At 48.6% G+C, this 18411-nt stretch overlaps 1 protein-coding gene across 3 annotated transcripts; it reads left to right on the top strand.

Annotated features, from left to right (window-relative positions):
* Positions 1-1371: 1371 nt before the first annotated feature.
* Positions 1372-17800, top strand: cep131 (centrosomal protein 131). 3 transcript variants are annotated; one of them, XM_076035057.1, is made up of 31 exons: positions 1372-1518; positions 2395-2591; positions 2760-2854; positions 4330-4441; positions 4759-4886; positions 5429-5533; positions 5724-5900; positions 5992-6109; positions 6207-6350; positions 6605-6734; positions 7286-7380; positions 7467-7595; positions 8290-8458; positions 8530-8627; positions 8703-8882; positions 9338-9529; positions 9610-9660; positions 9709-9858; positions 9931-10032; positions 10118-10234; positions 10531-10560; positions 10855-10957; positions 11070-11271; positions 11384-11491; positions 11782-11899; positions 11977-12051; positions 12422-12552; positions 12641-12806; positions 12883-13079; positions 13210-13270; positions 15665-17800. In XM_076035057.1, the coding sequence occupies exons 2-31, from the start codon at positions 2406-2408 to the stop codon at positions 15734-15736; spliced, it is 3741 nt and encodes a 1246-aa protein (XP_075891172.1). In that variant the 5' UTR covers positions 1372-1518; positions 2395-2405; the 3' UTR covers positions 15737-17800. The 3 variants fall into 3 exon arrangements, with proteins under 3 accessions (XP_075891172.1, XP_075891170.1, XP_075891171.1); XM_076035055.1 differs by having other exon boundaries at positions 9610-9858; XM_076035056.1 differs by lacking the exon at positions 10531-10560 and having other exon boundaries at positions 9610-9858.
* The last annotated feature ends 611 nt before the right edge of the window (positions 17801-18411 follow it).

Genomic DNA, 18411 nt, shown 5'->3' on the forward strand with positions numbered 1-18411 from the left:
TATAAAACTCCTGAAAAAATGATCACAGCAAAAATAAAGATTGTGGTGATGCTGTGACCAAAGCTGAGGTTCTATTAAAATAATTTCCTTTTTGGGATTAGTGCACCTGTTTTGCTTAATGATGTATGCTCATGTGGGATTCAAAAGTCTTGAAATCTTAGATCGTCATGGATCATCGCTGTTTTAGTGGCAGTCATTACTCTGAGCTCTAGGAGAAGCTATCTGAAGACAGTTTACAGAGATGAGAGATTCAATGGCCTTCATGGACAATGATACATTCTCAGTTCTACGACCAATGAGGGCTACCATCGCGGGAGGAGAACATGCCATTTGCACCCCGCCAAAAGGAAAACACAATCTCTATACCATTTGGGATATCCGTTTTTTGTGGTTACTGATGACCCAAATGGTAAACCATGTCAAGCCAAGAAGTCTTTGTTGTTTTCCTAAAACTTTTTTTTAATTTTTTTATTGCAAGCGTAGGAATGTAAGAAGTGTGTCTATTGTCATTCTAGAGATCAGCAGGCTGATCTGAAGGAATCCATTGATCACTGGCAGCTTTAATCAGAGTGAAGTGTGGAGGTCACAACCAGGATTCTCTGGGGATTTGAAGCCTATTGACATCCAGGACCGGAGCGTGACTCCCCCAGGCAGCCATCTGTCAGGGGAGAGGGCCTTAAGTTGTATCCCCTGAGCCACCACAGGTCATCTGCATTGAAGCAGCAGCTGGACGGAGGAATGAATGGCAATGCTCGTGGTTAGGACAATGGTGATACTGCTAACAGTTGTTTTCTTCTGGGATGCCCTCACTCCACTCTTCTTCCCTCCCTGCTGTGCCCAGCCTCAGGTTCACCTTACTGGGCCATTTGGAGTAGAAAGACCTTACGCCTCTGCCTTAACCCTCTTCACCGGAGGACATCGCTCAAGCTCGACGTGTCGAAGGTGGCTGCAGTTCAAAAGTAGATTATCGCAAAAAACAAACAAACAAACAAAACAAAACAAAAAAACCGAAAATAAACTATAACTATAAGACATTTATTACAAAGAAATGTTGTTGTTATGATGTGACAATAAAAATGGCACTTTTTTGCTCAAAAATCCTAAGACAAAATATCAAAACATGTAGGAGCCCCTCTCGCCCCCTCACAAAAAAGAAGGAAAGAAAATAAATAATAAAATAAATATTATGGGAAAATTTCACTTTCTGTCATCACGTCCCCTTTTGCAAAGTCAACCAAACGGTCGTTTGGAACACGCCCCCTTCAATCCACTACCCAGCCAATCGTTTGCAGCAAAAAAGAGCATGTCCTGTCTCTCCGCCAATCAGAGGTGTCGTTGGGCGGAGCTACTCTCCCCCCTGCCACAGAGATGATGCGACTTGTTTGGTTCTCCGTACTTGGCAATTGGAATCAGCGGGGCGCGTTGAAGCAGGAATAAGGACTGTGACGGGATTTAAAGCATAACAGTGAGAGCGCAGCGGTCCCTATCCATCTGTAATGCTGTCACCCGGCCTCTAAAGTAAGTACTCGGCACCAACACGTTCGTTCGGCCGCCTATTTTTCGGGTTTAGTGGGAGAAAATGTTAGCAAAAAGGCTCTTCCATCTCTCTCTCTCTCTCTCTTTTTTTTTTTTTTTTTTAATTCTTCCAAACTTAATAATGGCCGTGTACGCTCGTCTTTGGCGTAGTGTAACGGCTGCGGGGCGCTCTTTTAAGTGCTCTATATATACTCTCTTATATTTAAACGACTCAGTATCATTTGTATAACTTAGAGAATCTGCCGCCAGCCACCGGGTTTAACCGTTCGACTCTCTTTCGTCGGTAACGCGAGAAGTAACGGTTATTGAAAGGTAAACATTAGCCGCTTAGCAGGACAATTGCCGAGGAAAAAAACACGTTTGTTTGTTACGGTAACGGTAGGTGCTTGTGGTTGTCTCGCCAGTCTCGCCTTCGCGCGGAACGTGTCGACGGCGGTCACATCTTCCTCGACTTCTTCGACGGTGTTTTGTGATAGAAAACAGAGCCACCGTGCACCTGCTACCGTCAGCCCCTCTGAATGCTAACGACAGTTTGCACTGTGGCAGCAACCGGGACAACGTCACTCTGCGGAAATGTTTATATTTATTTTGTTGCCGAAGGTTTTTAGACGTCCTTATTAGATTATACAATGTTGGACGAACTTAAACTGAGTGTCCCGACACTGATAAGCAGCCCACACTCCCATGACACCTCATTTGTGTTTGTACAAACAGTGATTTTTGTTGTTGTCGGTTGCCGTTGGAGACCGTTGGACGTCGAGGCGAATGTGGCTGCTACGTCACGTGACTTCTTGGAGCTTGTGTGTCTCGTGTCACTGACTCAGTCTGCTATTTTTTTTTATTGCACTCCCTGTCTAGCTTCCTTGAAGATGCACACCACACGCAGCCCCTGCTCCATCCCGACCAGCGTCCCAGGAGACGCGCTGGACCTCAGCCTGTCCGGCTCGCAGCTCTCGGTGTCCAGGAGGCCCGCCAGCGCCTCGCCTGGGAAATACTTCTCCCGCTCTGTCTCCATGTCCGTGGCGGGCGAGAGCCGAGGGAAGCGCAACACCCTGGTGAGCTAAATGCCCGGGCCTTTATTTCTGAATAGGATCAATCTTGCCATTTTGTAACGCAACTTCTCTCACTCTCTCTCTCTCTCTCTCTCTCTCTCTCTCTCTCTCTCTGTGTCGCTCCCCCCCCCCCCCCCCCCCCACACACACACACACATCTGGAAAATGCAGAGTGATACCAGCAGCTTCGGCAGCTCCCGCTCCATCAAGAACCTGAGACGATCCAACAGCACCACACAGGTCAATCAGCAGGCCAACGGCTCAAGGTGAACACACGCTGGCAATGTAGAACTGCTTTGATATTGTGTTTAATGTGTACAGGTGTTGCTTAGCATGTGGCTCACTTCTCATGTACAAACAAAGCCACTCAAGTGTCCATCTGAAACAATTCCTTAATACTGGTCTCACCGGCAACACAAACACGTTCACGGATCAAGACAACTCCATGCCTGTCAGTGACACTTGAGTGTTGCTGGGCTGTTTTTCATTTTTTTTTTTGATCGACTTATCTTTGCCTTGCTCCTCCTTAATATCTTAATTTTAGAGTGTGTGTTTCTATCCATATACTCACTTCTCATACACCCCAAGCTGCTCATCACACCACACTGTTGGCGCAGTGGAAAGCTTGTAGCACCCTGTGTCTGTCTGTGTCCCTCGGGGGAATTGCAGTTCAAGATTCTGATGGATCACCCTGGGACTTCTTTGGGGCTGGGACACGCATTCTGCAGAAATATGAAGGACACGTTGCAGAGGAATGCGCGTTCGGTTACGCGCGATAGACGGCGCAGCTTCTGCAGCTGGTCAGGCCGGAATGGAGACTTGACTCTTGTCATTGCCAGGAGGAGCGCTGCACTTTTTTTAGTCTGCAACAGCTGGCGGGTCGCGGAGCGCCAGAGCCCCTGCAGCTCCAGCAGGTCAGACAATAGAAGTTGTGGCGCGGCAGCCCCTGCATAATAAAGGAGCTGAGGGAAGCTGGTCGGCTGCTGCAGGGGTCGGAGGGTGCAGACGCTGGCTTTGTCTCTGACTGGAAGGGGAGGGCTGGGACCTCGAGGTCAGGTTACCCCCCCTAGCACACCCTCCCTCCACACGCACACCCAAGGAGCCAGTGAAAGGAGAAGTGTGTATCTGCACGGTCGTCTGGCTCTATTGTCTGGCAGCTGCCACCTCAGAGGAGGTGCAGCAGCGGAGGCTTAAAGTGAAGCGGTATTTGAAATCCCCACCACCATCCTGGAGGAATGTGCCGCCTGATGCGCTGCCTGTCGTCAGATTGCTTTTCACTGGGCCAGGGCTCCACCCAGCCACCCTGCCAGACTGATACACACACACACACACAGATGGTCAGCTGCCACACGGTGAATTCCTGCAGGAGAGATGGGAATTAGTCCTGCTCCTGCAGCTGCCGTGATGTTTAATCACAGAAATCAGCCTCTAAGGGAATCGCTAAACATTGCGGTTTTGTAGCAGCTCAGTAGCTGTTTGTCAGCGACTCTTCTCATCCCCCAACATAGACTCATTTTAAAAGCCTGTTTTATAGGTCATATTATATCCCTAAAGCCATCAAAGTCGCAGTCCTTGACAGATGGAGATTTAGCTGTATCACCACAGCGTAGAAATCTCATTGAAATGGGGCTGATACCATCCTTCTAAAAAGATCTCTTGTCAAAATATTCTAGAGTTCAGTGTTTGTTGCTTTTTGAGGTTTGTCTCTTTACGTTTTTGGTGCTATTTTCACCCCCCCCAGTCAGGAGCAGAGTGAAGAGTATCTGTCCCTGTTCAACAGCAGCTCCGATGGACACAAGAAACTGGCCGGCCTCAGCAAGACCTCCCCTGACAGAACCACATGGAACATCCTGGTACTTTTCATTCTTAAATCCTGGTCATTGCGCTGTCGACGCCACATGGCTGAGTGTCACAGACTGGCAGGGTGGTAACGTAGGTGGGCTTAGTTTTGATGACACAGCAGGATGAGTCAGGAACAGATTGGCATCTGCAATGCATGCATGCTCATCAACACTTCATATGCAAATGTGTAGAAATTCTTTGATTTCCAATATCAATATTTCCTCTCTCCTTAAAGAGAAATGTGGCTCACCAAAAACAGAACAAAACAAAGTTCCCTTAATCACATAAAAGACACATTTTCAGTTGTTGCATGTGTTGCATCTTCCAGGACGACCAGCCCAGAGCTCCTGCCCTGCACTCCAGCCCTCGCAGCACCCGCAGCATGGACTCCCCCAGGAGTCACAGCAAACCGGAGTCTGGCTTCACTCTGGCTGCTACGTTCACTGCCAACAACAGGTGGGCAGCGTCTCTGCTGGGGTCTCTACTGGGTGAAAAATAATAAATAATCAAACACTGACTAGCTGGTAGTTCAGTAGTCATCTCGTCTTGGTGCATTGGTCACATAAGTCACTGTAGGGGGCTGACACAGGTTACATGTTGCTGGGATGGGAGAAACAGAGACCCACACACACACACACACACACACACACACACACACACACACACACACACACACACACACACACACACACACACACACACACACACACAGTGCAACAGTACTTGTTAAACAGGACTGACGGCAGCCCGGGGACGAGTTGCGCTGCAGCATTCTGGATGTCTTGCTGCTCCTCGTGTTTCATACCTGGTGATGGTGGCAACTTATACAGTTTCCCTGAAATTCCACCCACACAATGACCCCGCCCCCGTCAAAACAGAGCAGTGGCTAACAATAATAAACGGCTACTGTATCGCTGTTAGTCAGCTTAGCTCCTGAAAAGGTCCCTTAACACACGAAGCTCACGCAGATGTTTTTTTTTCCGTGTTCAACTTTCCAGGAGCAACAAAGGAGCTGTGGGGAACTCGGTCACCACCATCCTTCACAACAACTACTCAGAGAAACCGCTGACGCCAAAGAGCTCCAACCAGAAGCCGACGTTTAAGTATGAACTGGACTTCTCTTCATGTGAATCATTCAAACTGTCCAGAAAATACAAATGGTCGGCTGTCATGCTGCCATGCTGTCGTGCTGTGCACACAGAGAACACATCGCTGTTGGTGTGAATGACTGTGTTGGGTTTTAGTTTCACGCTAAGTCAAGTTTTCTTTTGGGGCCACTGTCATGTGTTGCAGTAACATCCTGAAGGCCACAGCCAACGATGACATGTCCCTGGAGGGCGCCTCCCTGACCAAGTCCCAGAAGAATTTCTGCTCCTCCTCCTCGTCCAACAACCGATCCCCTGCGTCGGCGCAGTGCGGCAGCCCCGTCCTGCCTCAAAGAAGAGAGGCGACGGAGGAAGAGGCCGAGAGGTGAGAACCGCCGCTTTGCACCTGCTCCTCTTGTCCAGCACTTCCTTCTTTTTTTACTCTGTGACTCACTTTTTGTCTCTCTTTTGTGAAGGTTCATTCAGCAGGTGAACCAGGCAGCAGTCACCATCCAGCGCTGGTACAGACGCCATGCCAGGAGGAGACTCGCTAGTCACACGGCCCTCCGCCGCTTCCTCGCCAGCAAACGGAAGGTGTGCATGAATCCAAGGGGCGGCAGCGTCTTCATGGTGCTGCCGTGGACTCTAAACATCTGCATCTGCATGATGTTCATCCATGTCTTTCTGTCAGGAGTGGGAGGGGAGTCGCTTGGAGCAGCAGCAGCAGCAACAGGAGCAGGAGCAGCAGCAGGCGCAACAGCAGCAGCAGAAGGTTGAAGAGCGGAAGAGGATCCGTGAGGAGAGGGCACGACTGGCGCGGCTTGCGGTCATCCAGGTGACCCTCCTCTCAATGGAAACTAGCGAGACCGTATGTACAGGCATGAAACTAAACTGTGCAAGACAATCAAATGAAGTGACCAAGTGTGCAAGGTGACTGTGTGGGCGATGGCCAGCGCTGATTAAAGTAGAGTTTGACTCCTTCACCACCGATTTGGACCAGTTCTGTCTCACGCGATGTTTCGGCCATGTCAGTCACCCCATAACCATAATGGCCGCTGACGTCGCCTTGTGTTTGTTGTGGACTTGCAGGAGCTGGAGCAGAAAAGAGCTCGACAGGCTGCAGAGGCCCAGTCGGCAGTGGAGGCAGAGCTGGAGAGCTTCAGTACGGTGGGAGGACGCAGCCCACTGTCGCCAGCCGACATCAAAGCCAAGAACACAGGTCAGTGTGCCACACGCGTTTATTCCTTCTCCTTATTTAGCCGCTACTCGTCCAACATGCATCTCATCTTTTTTCCGGTGACAAATGAAATATCGGAGTTTAATACATCTGTATTCTTATAGAAACGGTTCTATCTCGTCTTCATTTGTACACCGATATAAACATGTTTTCTGAACATCATTATTTGAAGTGATTCACATTTGCCTTTGATTTTAAAATTGAGCTCATAGACTAGAATCACAAATTTGCTGTTGTTGGTTTTTTTTCATGTATCTCTGAAATGATAACCCCACTAAGAGTTTTGTTTCCTGCTTAAATAATTTAAGAATTCAGCCAAATCTCAAAGTCTCTGTGAAATTATGTGTTCATGAGTTTTCGTCGCCGCACTGTGTTGTAATGTGCATCTTAACAGCAGGATTTTCAGGAAAACATGTTGAGTTTCCTTCCCTGTGAGGCTTTTACTGTTTGTTGAATTATTTATTACCGTTATTACAGTTTTTATCTGGAACACGAATCACGGTAAAGGTTGTTTTGGTTTTGTGTTTCTACAGATTTTAATCTGAAAGTCGCCGCTGAAGTCGGTGAGCTGAGCTTCAGAGCTATCTCGCCCGCTTTGTCCAACAACAGAGGCTCTCAGTATTCACAGGTGACCGTCGGCTCCTTGCCACCTCGTCCCCTCGACTTACCGCCGTGTCCCATGGTGTTGAACAAACCTGCGTGTTTCACCTTTAGGATGAGGATGACGGTGTGCGGATGGACCTCTGCCTGGAGCAACAGTGTCAGGAGGGCAACCGCAAACACACCCGCAAAGAGAAGGTTCGGCTGGCTTGCCTCACTGCCACCCACCTGAATGTATCTGAAGTAAGTTCACCGTCGGGAGGATCAATCAAATACGTCGCAGGCATGAAAAACTAGAACCATGAACAGATGTTTTAAAGTTCTTCAAAACGTTGAATAGATTGTAGTAGACATTGTGTGAAATTCCTTCCAGAAATGTCTCGTGGAATGTTCTGACTTCAAGCCAAGAGAGAACTTCATGACTCCTTCACAAATGACTGACAGAATGTAGAATATCAGTTCACTCAAAAAAGTATGAAGACAAAGACTAAAGAGATGAAAGTAAAAAGAGGCTCAAATAATAACAAGCTGCTTGGAAAAAGCAAACTGCACAATCATCACATTTTTTCGTCTGCTCCTCCAACATTTTTTCCATCTTCCAGTTTCCAATACTTGTAATCTGTACCTGACTGCACTTTTGAAAATGGCAAGAAAAATTAATTTAGTCTTTCTGGGTTGTTTCATTTTTTGAAGGTCTAAATGTGGGATTTGTTTGGAGCAAAAAGACTTGTTTAATTAAATATGCCGTAAACACAAACAACCTTGTTTTTTTCCCCACTCCAATGATATTTTTCAAAGTGATCATACGAAAGACCTAATTTGGGTCTGCGATCCTCATTATTACTCACTGAGGGACACCAACGTGTCCTCGCTTCAGCCTTTGTCTCCCTTCCAAACGTTTTAATCTGTGAACATCTCCCTCTTTTCTTATGAACAGCAAATGCAGCCCAAAAGACCTCAGCAGGCTGCAGAGGCGCAGCGCAGGGCTGTGGCAGAACAGGACAGCAAGACGCTAGGCAGCACCGTTGTACGCAAGAGGGTGCCCAAGAATCCAGTCGTCATCAAAAGTCGCATCTCGCCAACAGACAGCAAAGCGAAAAACACGGGTGGGTGTTGCTGCGAGGATCGCTGGGTGACAAAACGACACGAAAGCTGAGCTGCTGCGTTCTTCCCGCAGATTCTAACCTGAACATCATAGACGACATAGTGGAACTGTCCAGCTTCAGAGCCCTCTCCCCTGCTTCATCTAACGGCAGAGCGTCGCACTGTTCTCAGGTAGGCCTCCAAACGCCCGGAAAAGTTGGAGCCCCATCATTTGTACGGAGGTTCAACTGCTCCGCTCGTCCCCAGGAGATCCTGCAGAGGGCTGTGAGTTCGGAGGAGCCAAGGGACAGAACCGTGTCCAGTAGGGGGCAGGATAAGACCACCCTGAAGGAGCTGCTGGACACCTTGAAGGTGCTGCAAGAGGAGCCTGAGGGGCTGCCGCAGCCCAAGTTTTATCGCAAGGAGAAATACGCCTGGATAAACGAGGTGAAATGACAATGTTTTGAGTTCCATCATGTTTGGTCTTTTTTCAAGGGACAATTCGACATTGTGGTAAATTGGCCGGTTGGCCAGTAATCCAGTGATATTGTCCATGAAAGCCTTTTGGAGTTGTTGGATTGTGTATTTTGTGAGTCTTGAGGGAGGCACTGATAATTAAAAAGAATGAACTTCTATGATTATGTAGGGATTCTAGCAATAAATACTGATGTGTCCCTTTAAGTGACTGTGTGCATGTAGCCTCTAGTCGCCAAAGTCTTTGCTAATAATCTCCGTGTCATTATTTTACGGATCAGCCATATCACCTTTAACCCAAACATATGAATGACATCATGGAGGGTGGGACCTGCACACCTTTGATTGAAGGCTCTCAAAGGTCACGTGACATGAAACAACAGGCAAGAACCAACACATCTGCTTGGTCTGTGTCCGTCAACCCGCAGGACAGAGACGCCAACTGTTTGACCACCGACAACCTGGAGCGCCACAGCCAACTGAGCAGCCACCCTGCCCTGCCAGACGGGGGCGCCCTGCTCAATGAGGCCAAGCTGCAGACCATCATGAGCTTCCTCGACGAGATGAAGAGGTCGGAGCAGGAGCGGCCGAGCTCGGTGACTTCGGGATCCCACCGCGAGGTCGGCGCCTGGGTGTCCGCAGCACGAGGGAATGGAAAAATCGATACGTGAATTTATGGCTGTGTCTCCTTTGACTTTAGGCTGTGCTGTCAGAGGAGGAGCTGGTTGGCATTGAGCAGACTCCTGTCGCCGCTCCTGTTCCTACTCCCGCTCCTGCTCCTGTTCATACTCCCGCTCCTGCTCCTGTTCCTACTCCTGCTCCTGCTCCTGCTCCTGCTCCTGCTTCCACCTCCACCCCCTCCCCTGCTGAGCTCAGCTACTCCAAAATGAGAATCAAGCTGGAGCTGGAGGAGAAGACACGAGCCATCAACATGCTGCAGGCTGCTCTGGTAAGGAGCTGGAGGTGCTTGCGCTTGGTTCTGGTCTCTAGTTCGGGGCGTTGACCTTCTGGCCGTCCTCAGGCCCAGCAGACGGAGCTGACGGTGAAACTGGACAAGGAGCTGAAGCTGCAGAAGGAACAATATGAGACCACCATCTTCGGCCACCTTTCCTTCATCGACCAGGTGGGGGCGCCGTGTTGGAGTCTCCCGAGACGGAACCCTCCCACCTCTTGTCATCTAACGTGTGAGTTGTCTCCCCACTGGTCAGCTGATCAGCGATAAAAAGGTGCTGACGGAGCGCTGCGAAGGAGTGCTGGCCGAGCTGAAGCAGGTCGACCAGATGTACAGCAAAAAGATCTCGCAGATGGAGGAGCAGCACGAGATGGTGAGAAGACTTTTCTCGACATGAATGGCGTCCGCTGCCTAACATCTGTTGTGATCTGCATCGGCTTCCTGCTACACAGCGTTGATCCAAGTCTCACCTCTGTCTCTTGTTCTTCCTCTTATCCTTTTCTTCCTCCTGCATCTTCCTTTCCTTCTGTCTCCTCTTTGTCTTTATCTCTTCCTCTCAACTTCTTCTTCGCCTTCTATCTTTACCCTCTTTCTTCCCTTTCCTCCTAACATCTCTCACCTCTTCTTCTCCTGTCCTTGTCTTTGCTCTGTTTTTATCCTGGCCTGTAGGTTTGGCAAATTCTGGGTCCCTTGTGTGAGGTAACTTTATTTTTTCACGCCTGACTCGCCTCTCTTCCGCTTCTGTCTCACTCTGCTGTTTCCTCTCATCACGTTGCGCCTCATCACATTTGTCGGCCAGTCTGTCTGCATGTGAGTCCTGCGAGTCTCTATTTGTTCATCTTCACATTTTAGCCGTGTTGTCTTTCTTCCTTCTTCCTGTTTCCTTTGCGTCGGCGCGTGACTTGCTTTGCTAATGCGCACGGCTCGCCTTTGAATGAAAACCTCGTAAAATCCCCGCTACTGCCTCCACCCTCCTCTCTCCATCCTCCACAGGAGATCAAGAAGCTGAAGGAGCTGATGAGCGCCACAGAGAAAGTCCGCCGAGAGAAATGGATCAACGAGAAAACCAAAAAAATCAAAGAAATGACCGTTAAAGGTGAGGCGGCAGCAAAGCCACAACCCGGCAGGGGAGTCGGGGGAAGCCGTCCGGCTGCCTCCGTACTAAGATAAACCAACCAACGCCTGTCTGCCTCCTCCCACTGCTTCAGGCCTCGAGCCAGAGATCCAGAAGCTCATTTCCAAACACAAACAGGAGCTGAACAAGCTGCAGACGCTGCACGAGGCCGAGCTGCTGCAGGCGGACCAGCGGGCTGGCCAGCACTACGAAGGCAAGTGCGAGGAGCTCCGGCAGCAGCTGGAGAGGGAGAAAGAGGAGCAGTGCCAGAGGGAGAGGGAGCTCGCCAAGCAGAGGTGTGTGTGTGAGAACCTGCAACATCCTGCTGGCTGGTGAACGGCCTGGTACAGTGGTACTGAGGTCTGTCTGTCTGTCTGTCTGTCTGTCTGTCTGTCTGTCTGCGCGCAGGTATGAGAAACAGCTCCAGGAGGAGGAGCTGTCCCTGCAGCAACAGAGGAGGCGTCTCTACAAGGAGGTGGCGGAGGAGAAGGAGATGCTCGCTCAGTTGGTTGCAAGGTGGGTTCAAAGGTCATCTGTCCTTCTGCGCAGCCTTTTGTGCCAGGATGGAAACAAACAAAAAAAACAAACAGCAGCTGCGTAACAGCTGACAAAATGCCAGAGCAGTTGGTCATCATGCCCCAGTGTTTTTTTGTAGTTTTCAAAGGAGCTGCAGGTTGGTTAAGATAGTCTCCTCATATGCTGTAGGTGGCAAATGAAACAGTTTTCTTCCAAGCTTTAGACGACGTGTCAGGTAGAGTGTGTCATTCTACTGGTTTTCCAACGTTTTTTGTGGCATCTTTTTCCAGGCAGCGCACCGAGCAGGAGGATCTCCGGCGACAGCTGGAGGACAACAGCTCTCTGGCTGAACGGGCCCTCCGAGAAGAGATGGACAAGAGTCACGAGGAGCAGAAGAGGAGGCACCAGGTAAGGAGCGCACGTCACATCGCCATTGCCCCCGACACTTTCCCACTTGGCTAACAGGGGGCGCATGGTCTTCTCAGGAGGAGATAAAGGAGTTCCAGGAGCGTCTTGACATGGAACGGCAGATCTGGGAGGAGAACTACAAAAAGGAAAAGGTAACAAACAGTTCCCTGAGTCTTTCTGCCACCTGCACTTTTCCTCAACTGACCCTCATTCTGCGACTTCAGAATGAGAAAATTAAGAAGAAATGAATAGAGGTGACAAAGTATTTCTATTCTGTACCCAAGTAAAAGAATGGATACTTACAAAACTTAATAAGCATGTTTTTTCAATAAGAGAAGTGGAGTCGGGAGTAAAAGTAAAAAGTCATCATAAAGACAAATACTCAAGTGCAGATTCCTGAAAAATCTACTTAGTAGTTAGTTAGCACAGTAACAAAGTATTTGTTCTTTGTTACTTCCCACCTCTGGAAGTGAATCACCTGAACCCGGACAGACGACATGTTTGCATTTCCCGCCTCCACAGGAAATGATGCTGATGAGCCGTGAGCGCGAGATGCTGCGCAAACGGGACAAAGACATCGAGTTGGCCATCAAGACGCTGGAGGAGGTGTCCAGCAAGGACAGGGAGGAGTACGAGAAGGCAGCGGAGAACAGGTCCAGAGTTTCTCCTTTGTGTGCTTGTTCTTGCGATGTGCCTCCCGGGCCGCTGTGAGTTTTAAAAGCCGGTCTGCCGCTCCGTCAGGTTGAAGCGAGTGAGGGAGAAGTACGAGGCGGAGCTGAAGGAGGAGCGGGCCGCGGTGGAGAAGCTGCTGGACCAGCGGAAGCAGCAGGTGGAGATGGAGATGGAGCTGAACCGACTGCGACTGGTGCTGAGGCAGAAGGAGCACGACATTGAAGACCTCGTTCAGGTGCGGCACCGTCACGACGCTCGCCGCTCCTCCAGCGGGACGCAGTTGGGAACGCTGTGTGTGAACCTCTCCGCAGACCAGAGAGCGGCTGGAGGAGGAACGACCCAACCTAGCCGAGCTCATCAGGCAGGACTTTGCCAACCAGCTGGACATGTTGGAGGAGGAGAACCGCAGGCTGAAGGTGGAGATGACGGAGCTGCAGGCAAGGGGCCGGCTGGAGATGGAGAGGGTCAACCGGGAGAAGGAGGAGGAGCTTGCGGAAGTCCTGCAGCGGTAAGAAGCCTGGTTCACTTCCTGATTGTCAACAATTTAAACTTCTGATTTTGCCTTGTTTTTAATTCAAGTTTTTTTTTCTGCTAAAAACAAGAGCAGTAAGATTTTTTTTTGTGTTGTGTTGTGCCAGGGTGAAGGCAGCCATCCTGAAGAAGGAGGAAACGGTCAACAGCTTGCGGAAGCAGTTAGAGGTGAGTGTTGTAAGGTGACAGTCACCCCTGATATCCACTAGGGGGGGCTCTGGTACTGGTCCGCTGCATGGGCGTTGCAGTCAGCGCCATCTAGCTGTCCTCTCTGGATGTACAGGGTGTCCCAAAAAAATGTATACACATTTTAAATAATTGTAAAGTAGGTGTTTATTCATCCATCCATCCATTTTCAATACCGGCTTCTTCCTGCACTCATGGTTGCTCTGGGTGGTCTGCTTGAGCTCTAGGTGGTCTGCTTGAGCCTCTCCCAGCTGTCATATACGGTGGCCAAGAAGTGTAAAACACCTGCAAAAGAGAAAACAACCGCAAATCAGAAAACACACCACATCAACCAAAACGGAAGTGAAACCAGACATGCTCTCCCTCTCTACGCTGCCGGTGTCTTGCCAAGGCAGTTATCCCCAATAGAATTTGTATCCCTTGGTCGTTTATTAGTTTAATCAACGACACCATGCTACGGACAAATTAGACATTTATTAAGAATGTTTTTATTCCGCTCTATCGGACGTGTTGTTGAAGTGTATGTTAGTTTTTCAATGACGTTACGCTACGGACACATTAGACAGTTACCCAGTATGTTTTTATTCCGCTGTCTTCTACGTGGTGTATTAGGCTATTCAGTGCACTGCCTTGGCAATGTCGTGTCTATTTCCTCCTACGATTTGACAATGTTGTACCACGTAGGCTAGACGTCTAGTTACACTGTAAAATCACCATCAAAAATAGTGTTGTAAATGCTTCTGAATTTCCTCTCCAAAAATAATCATAAAAAGTTTTGTATTTATTGTGTTTTTCACTGCACAAAACCATACAGGTACTTAGACCAGGTCATGTCTAGTCACACTGGTGAATATGGAGAAGATTCTTCTCTCCTACATGAAGTTACAAGGGGGATACTTATTATATCAGAGTGTACGGAAGGGCTGCCGTAAATTGTATCCCCCAACACTCTGATATAATAAGTATCCCCCCTGTAATTGTAACAGTGCACTGAATAGCCTAATATAATCTACGACACCACGTAGGGGACAGCGGAATAAAAACATTCTGGATAACTGTATAATTAGTCCGTAGCAATGTTGTCGTTGATTAAACTAATCAACGGCCAGGGGATACAATTCCAGCGTAGACGGGAGCGCACGTTTAGTTCCGGGGCAAAGGTATCATTTCGTTTTGGTTGATGTATTGTGTTTTGTGATTTGCGGTTGTCTTCTCTTTTGCGAGTGTTTTGCTTTCCGGTTGTGTTTTTGGTTAATGTGTTGTGTTTTGTGATTTGCGTGTGTTTTGCACTTCTCGGCCACCGTAGTCATAGGGTGAAGGCAGGGTGACACCCTGGACAAGTCGCCAGTTCAACACAGGGACACAGAGACATAGAGATACATACACACCTATGGACAATTCAGAGTTTCCAATTCACCTCGCAGGCATGTTTTTGGAGTGTGGGAGGAAGCCGGAGAACTCGGAGAGAACCCACGCAGACACAGGGAGAACATGCAAACTCTGCACAGAAAGGCCTCAGGCCCAGAATCGAACCCGCAACCTTCTTGCTGTGAGGCGGCAGCGCTAACCACTGCACCACCGTGTTGCCCGGTGTTTATTAAAATTAATTTACTTTTCAAAATGTAATTGAATTTGCAAACATTTGATTGCCTTGTCACCGCCTGTCCTCAAACTGACGCCTGTTCTGGTCCAGACACTGCTGGCAAGGCGAAGCAGTGGAATCGCACACATCAAACAAATTGGCTTTGAACATCAACTGCGTTTTTATCCTTCCAGAAGCGTTTTAGAGTGAATTTTCTTTCTTCAATGGCTGCCATCATTAATTTTTGCTTTAATCTGCAAAGAGAAAACAAGCAATTGAGTTATCAGCTGCTAAAGTGTCTATCAATGTTTTTTGGACGCCGTGTATTTAGAGTGTTGGAATAATATAACGTGTTTCTAGTTTCTATAAAAAGAACCACGGACCTAAGAAAATTGTTCCCAACCAGAAGTAGAAGCAGAAGACGGACTGAGCTGCCGCCGGTCCTTCTTTGGGAGATGTTTGAACTTTCACATTAACCAATTATTAATTTGACATGTTTTTGGTGGCTTTGAAATTTTTTTTTTCTTTGCCCGAAATCCCCTCCTGTTCACTCTATTTTTAACATAATTGTACAATCGTAAAAGCAGAAAGAGAAATTGTGAGGTTTTTTTTTTTCTGTATCTTTAAGCTCCACATTGTCCGATCTGTGACAGACTGGAGATCGAACACACATTGACCGTCACGGGAATGTGTGTAGAGTCGCAATGCACTCAAATCTCTTGGAAATTAAGGGGTCTGAAAAATGTTGCCGTTGCTGATGGGCGGGGTTTTTGTCTCTGCCTGCCTCTTGACAGGCTGCTATGAGGAGGGCTGACCACTTGGAGGTGCTGTGGGGTCAGCAGAGGAAGCAGCTGCAGGAGAAGTGAGGGACAGGATGGGCCCCCAAGCTCCCGACCATCACCTCTGACCCGTCGTGGCGCCCGCCCGCCTGCAAGACTCGACGTGGTTGGCCATGACCGAGCGAGACAAGTTCCACCTTGTGCGAAAGAAAAGGGACGCCGACGGACATTCCTTTCATCTTCAAACGCAGGAGGAGGAACGGCCCCGCCCCTCCCCCACAGCAGTGTGCCCCCCGCTTCCCCACCGAGCGACACACTCACGCACACGCACGCACGCACGCACACGTGCGCATTCAAACAACAGAATGCTTCCAGATGTTTGTGGAGCGAGCCTGGGCTTGTGCTGGACGAGGTGGTGGAGTAGATGAGCGATGCAAACCCCCCCCCCCCCCCCCTCCCCCCTCCGCCCCTCCCTACCCTGAAATTACAGGATGTGTAGCAGCACTTGGGGACTGTGTTGTGCTTCAGCAGACATGTTCAGGGATATTTTGTCACCAGCTTTTGTCTTTCTGCAACACAAACTGTGTTGTGGGTCATGAAAGAATGGAGATACTTTTAAAATGCCGTCCAAAGTTGATTTTGGGTTTTTTTTATAATGTTTTTGAATGTCGTCATCTGTTAGCTGTGCCGGCGTGTGACTCGGAACTTTTCCGAAACAGGCCGACATTGCAGCTCAGCTTGCCCACTGCTGTTTAAACAGTGTAACTGACAGGATGTCACATGCTCAGAATATTGTTCTGCAATGTTTGGCATATTGCTTTATTTCACCAAATGAGGTGGAATACTAGTTTGAGTATTTTTGGATCAAAATACCTTGTAAAACAGAGAAGGATCTTATCCATTTTTATTTTTTTTTGTAGAAATCCATATACATATTCATATATATGGAGTTGGTGTCCAACGAAGTTGCCCCACTGCCCCCTCCCTTGAGATGGAGAGCGATAGAGAGGGTTGTTACTAGAAGGAGAGAGAGTAAGGTTGAGAGAAAATGAGGGTAAAAAGAGGAGAAAGTTTGAGGTTTGAGGACAGAGGAGTTGTGGCGTGAGCAGGAATGTTTCTGAAAGTGTAGAGGAAAGTTGGGGAATGGATGAGCTGGAGGGAGAGGAAAGGAATGCACATACAGTAGAAAGTGAGCCGGGGGTGGGGGGTTTGGGTTGGGGGGGGCTTAGCTTGTGGCCGTAGGCTGTGGCTGAGCTCATCGGGTCACTGGTCCACCAAGGAGGCAGCGCCGCTCAGCACTAAAAAATGTTACTCTGTTACTGTGTTAATATGTTTTTGTTTTGTTTTTTTGGTTATTGTCTCAACACTTTAAACACAGAAGAACACGGAAGATCATTGTGGGTCTATTTTCACCCAGGGACAGGGCACGGTGTGGGGGAGGGGCTGAGTGGCACACAGAGAAACTCTAAACCAGGAAGTGAAGGCCGTGATTTAGCCCCAGCACTGTGACTGTGACAGAGCAGGGCCTCAGTCAGTCAGACCTTGGATCCGAAAATATACCCTCCCCCCTCCCCCCCCACTCCGCGCCTTTATCATGTTGCCTTTCTATTTATTGTACTGTTCAACAGTTGCGCCCGCAGGAAGTGCCAGGATGTGAAGTCAGGCCTCGATGCCTGCAGAAGGTCTACAAAGTGCCGTCAAAGCTCCTTTTTTTTTTCCTTTGGCTGTTTGTACGTTGGGACTGAAAGTAGTTAAGTTAAAGTTTTATCCATCACCTCCCACTGGTGAGCTGGCATTCCTAGCATGTTGCACTGCTGCCAGCCCTCCCATTCCAACCCGAGACAACCCTTGTGGTGTCTCTCACACACACACACACACACACACACACACACACACACACACACACACACACACACACACACACACACACACACACACACACATAGAGAGAGAGAGAGAGAGGAGATACGCCTCGTTCCATTGTCTCGTTCCACTTGTACATCTGCATGTGAACCATCAGCTGTCAGGTCTTTCTGCTTCTTTTTTTTTTTTGTCTCTTTTTATTGTTGATGCTGCTGATGGTTGAAAAAACTGTGACGTTCACTAATGCGATGGTAAACAATAAAAAAAGCAAAAGACTGCTCTCGCTCTTGTGTTTGCTGCAGAAAAACAGTTGTTTGCTTGTCCCCCACCCCCGGCCCCAATCATCCCTTTCCCGCCGCTGCCCTCAGATAAGTCGAGCGGATGCCCAGCAGATTTAAAGTCAGGAGTCAGGACAGCTGTTGGGTAGTCGTCGCACTGTTGCATGAATGGAAGAGTTCATGGAGGACCTCAGCCACGCATGAAATTCCTCTCTTTTTTGGGGGATTTTGAGGGGAGGGGGGATCCAGTTGTGCCAAACAGCTGCAAAAACAAAGCAACAGAAATGACTCCTAAAGATTCTACAGTGATTTTAAAAACACATGCATTGCATTTTGAAAGAGGCCGTGCTCAGGGTACACTGTAAATACAATATGTCAGTTTTACATTCTGTACAAAGAAATTTTACCTGCTTCTTCAATATACATTATTAGTAGAAGGCCCTTTTCTTGATTTCCTAGAGAGTCTGTGTGTAATCCAACACTGAAACGCTCATTGCCAATCAGGAATTCAGTTTGTTCCTCCTGGTGAGTGAAATTCCACAGAGACTATTCAGTTGTAACTTTTTTTTTTAATGTGTGAGCGCGTGTCTTGTGTGATCAGTCGAGCCTTGTCGGTTTTGG

The sequence above is a fragment of the Nelusetta ayraudi genome, unplaced genomic scaffold, assembly GCF_046127955.1.
Source record: "Nelusetta ayraudi isolate G7.1 ecotype Tasmania unplaced genomic scaffold, CSIRO-AGI_Nayr_v1 ptg000042l, whole genome shotgun sequence".
Lineage (NCBI taxonomy): Eukaryota > Metazoa > Chordata > Actinopteri > Tetraodontiformes > Monacanthidae > Nelusetta > Nelusetta ayraudi.

Excerpts from the sequence above, each read along its gene's own strand:
- cep131 (XM_076035055.1), top strand. The coding sequence starts at position 2,406 with ATGCACACCACACGCAGCCCCTGCTCCATCCCGACCAGCGTCCCAGGA. Across the intron at positions 5,901-5,991 it reads ACGGAGGAAGAGGCCGAGAG|GTTCATTCAGCAGGTGAACC; the intron begins GTGAGAACCGCC and ends TCTTTTGTGAAG. Across the intron at positions 8,459-8,529 it reads CAGCAAAGCGAAAAACACGG|ATTCTAACCTGAACATCATA; the intron begins GTGGGTGTTGCT and ends TTCTTCCCGCAG.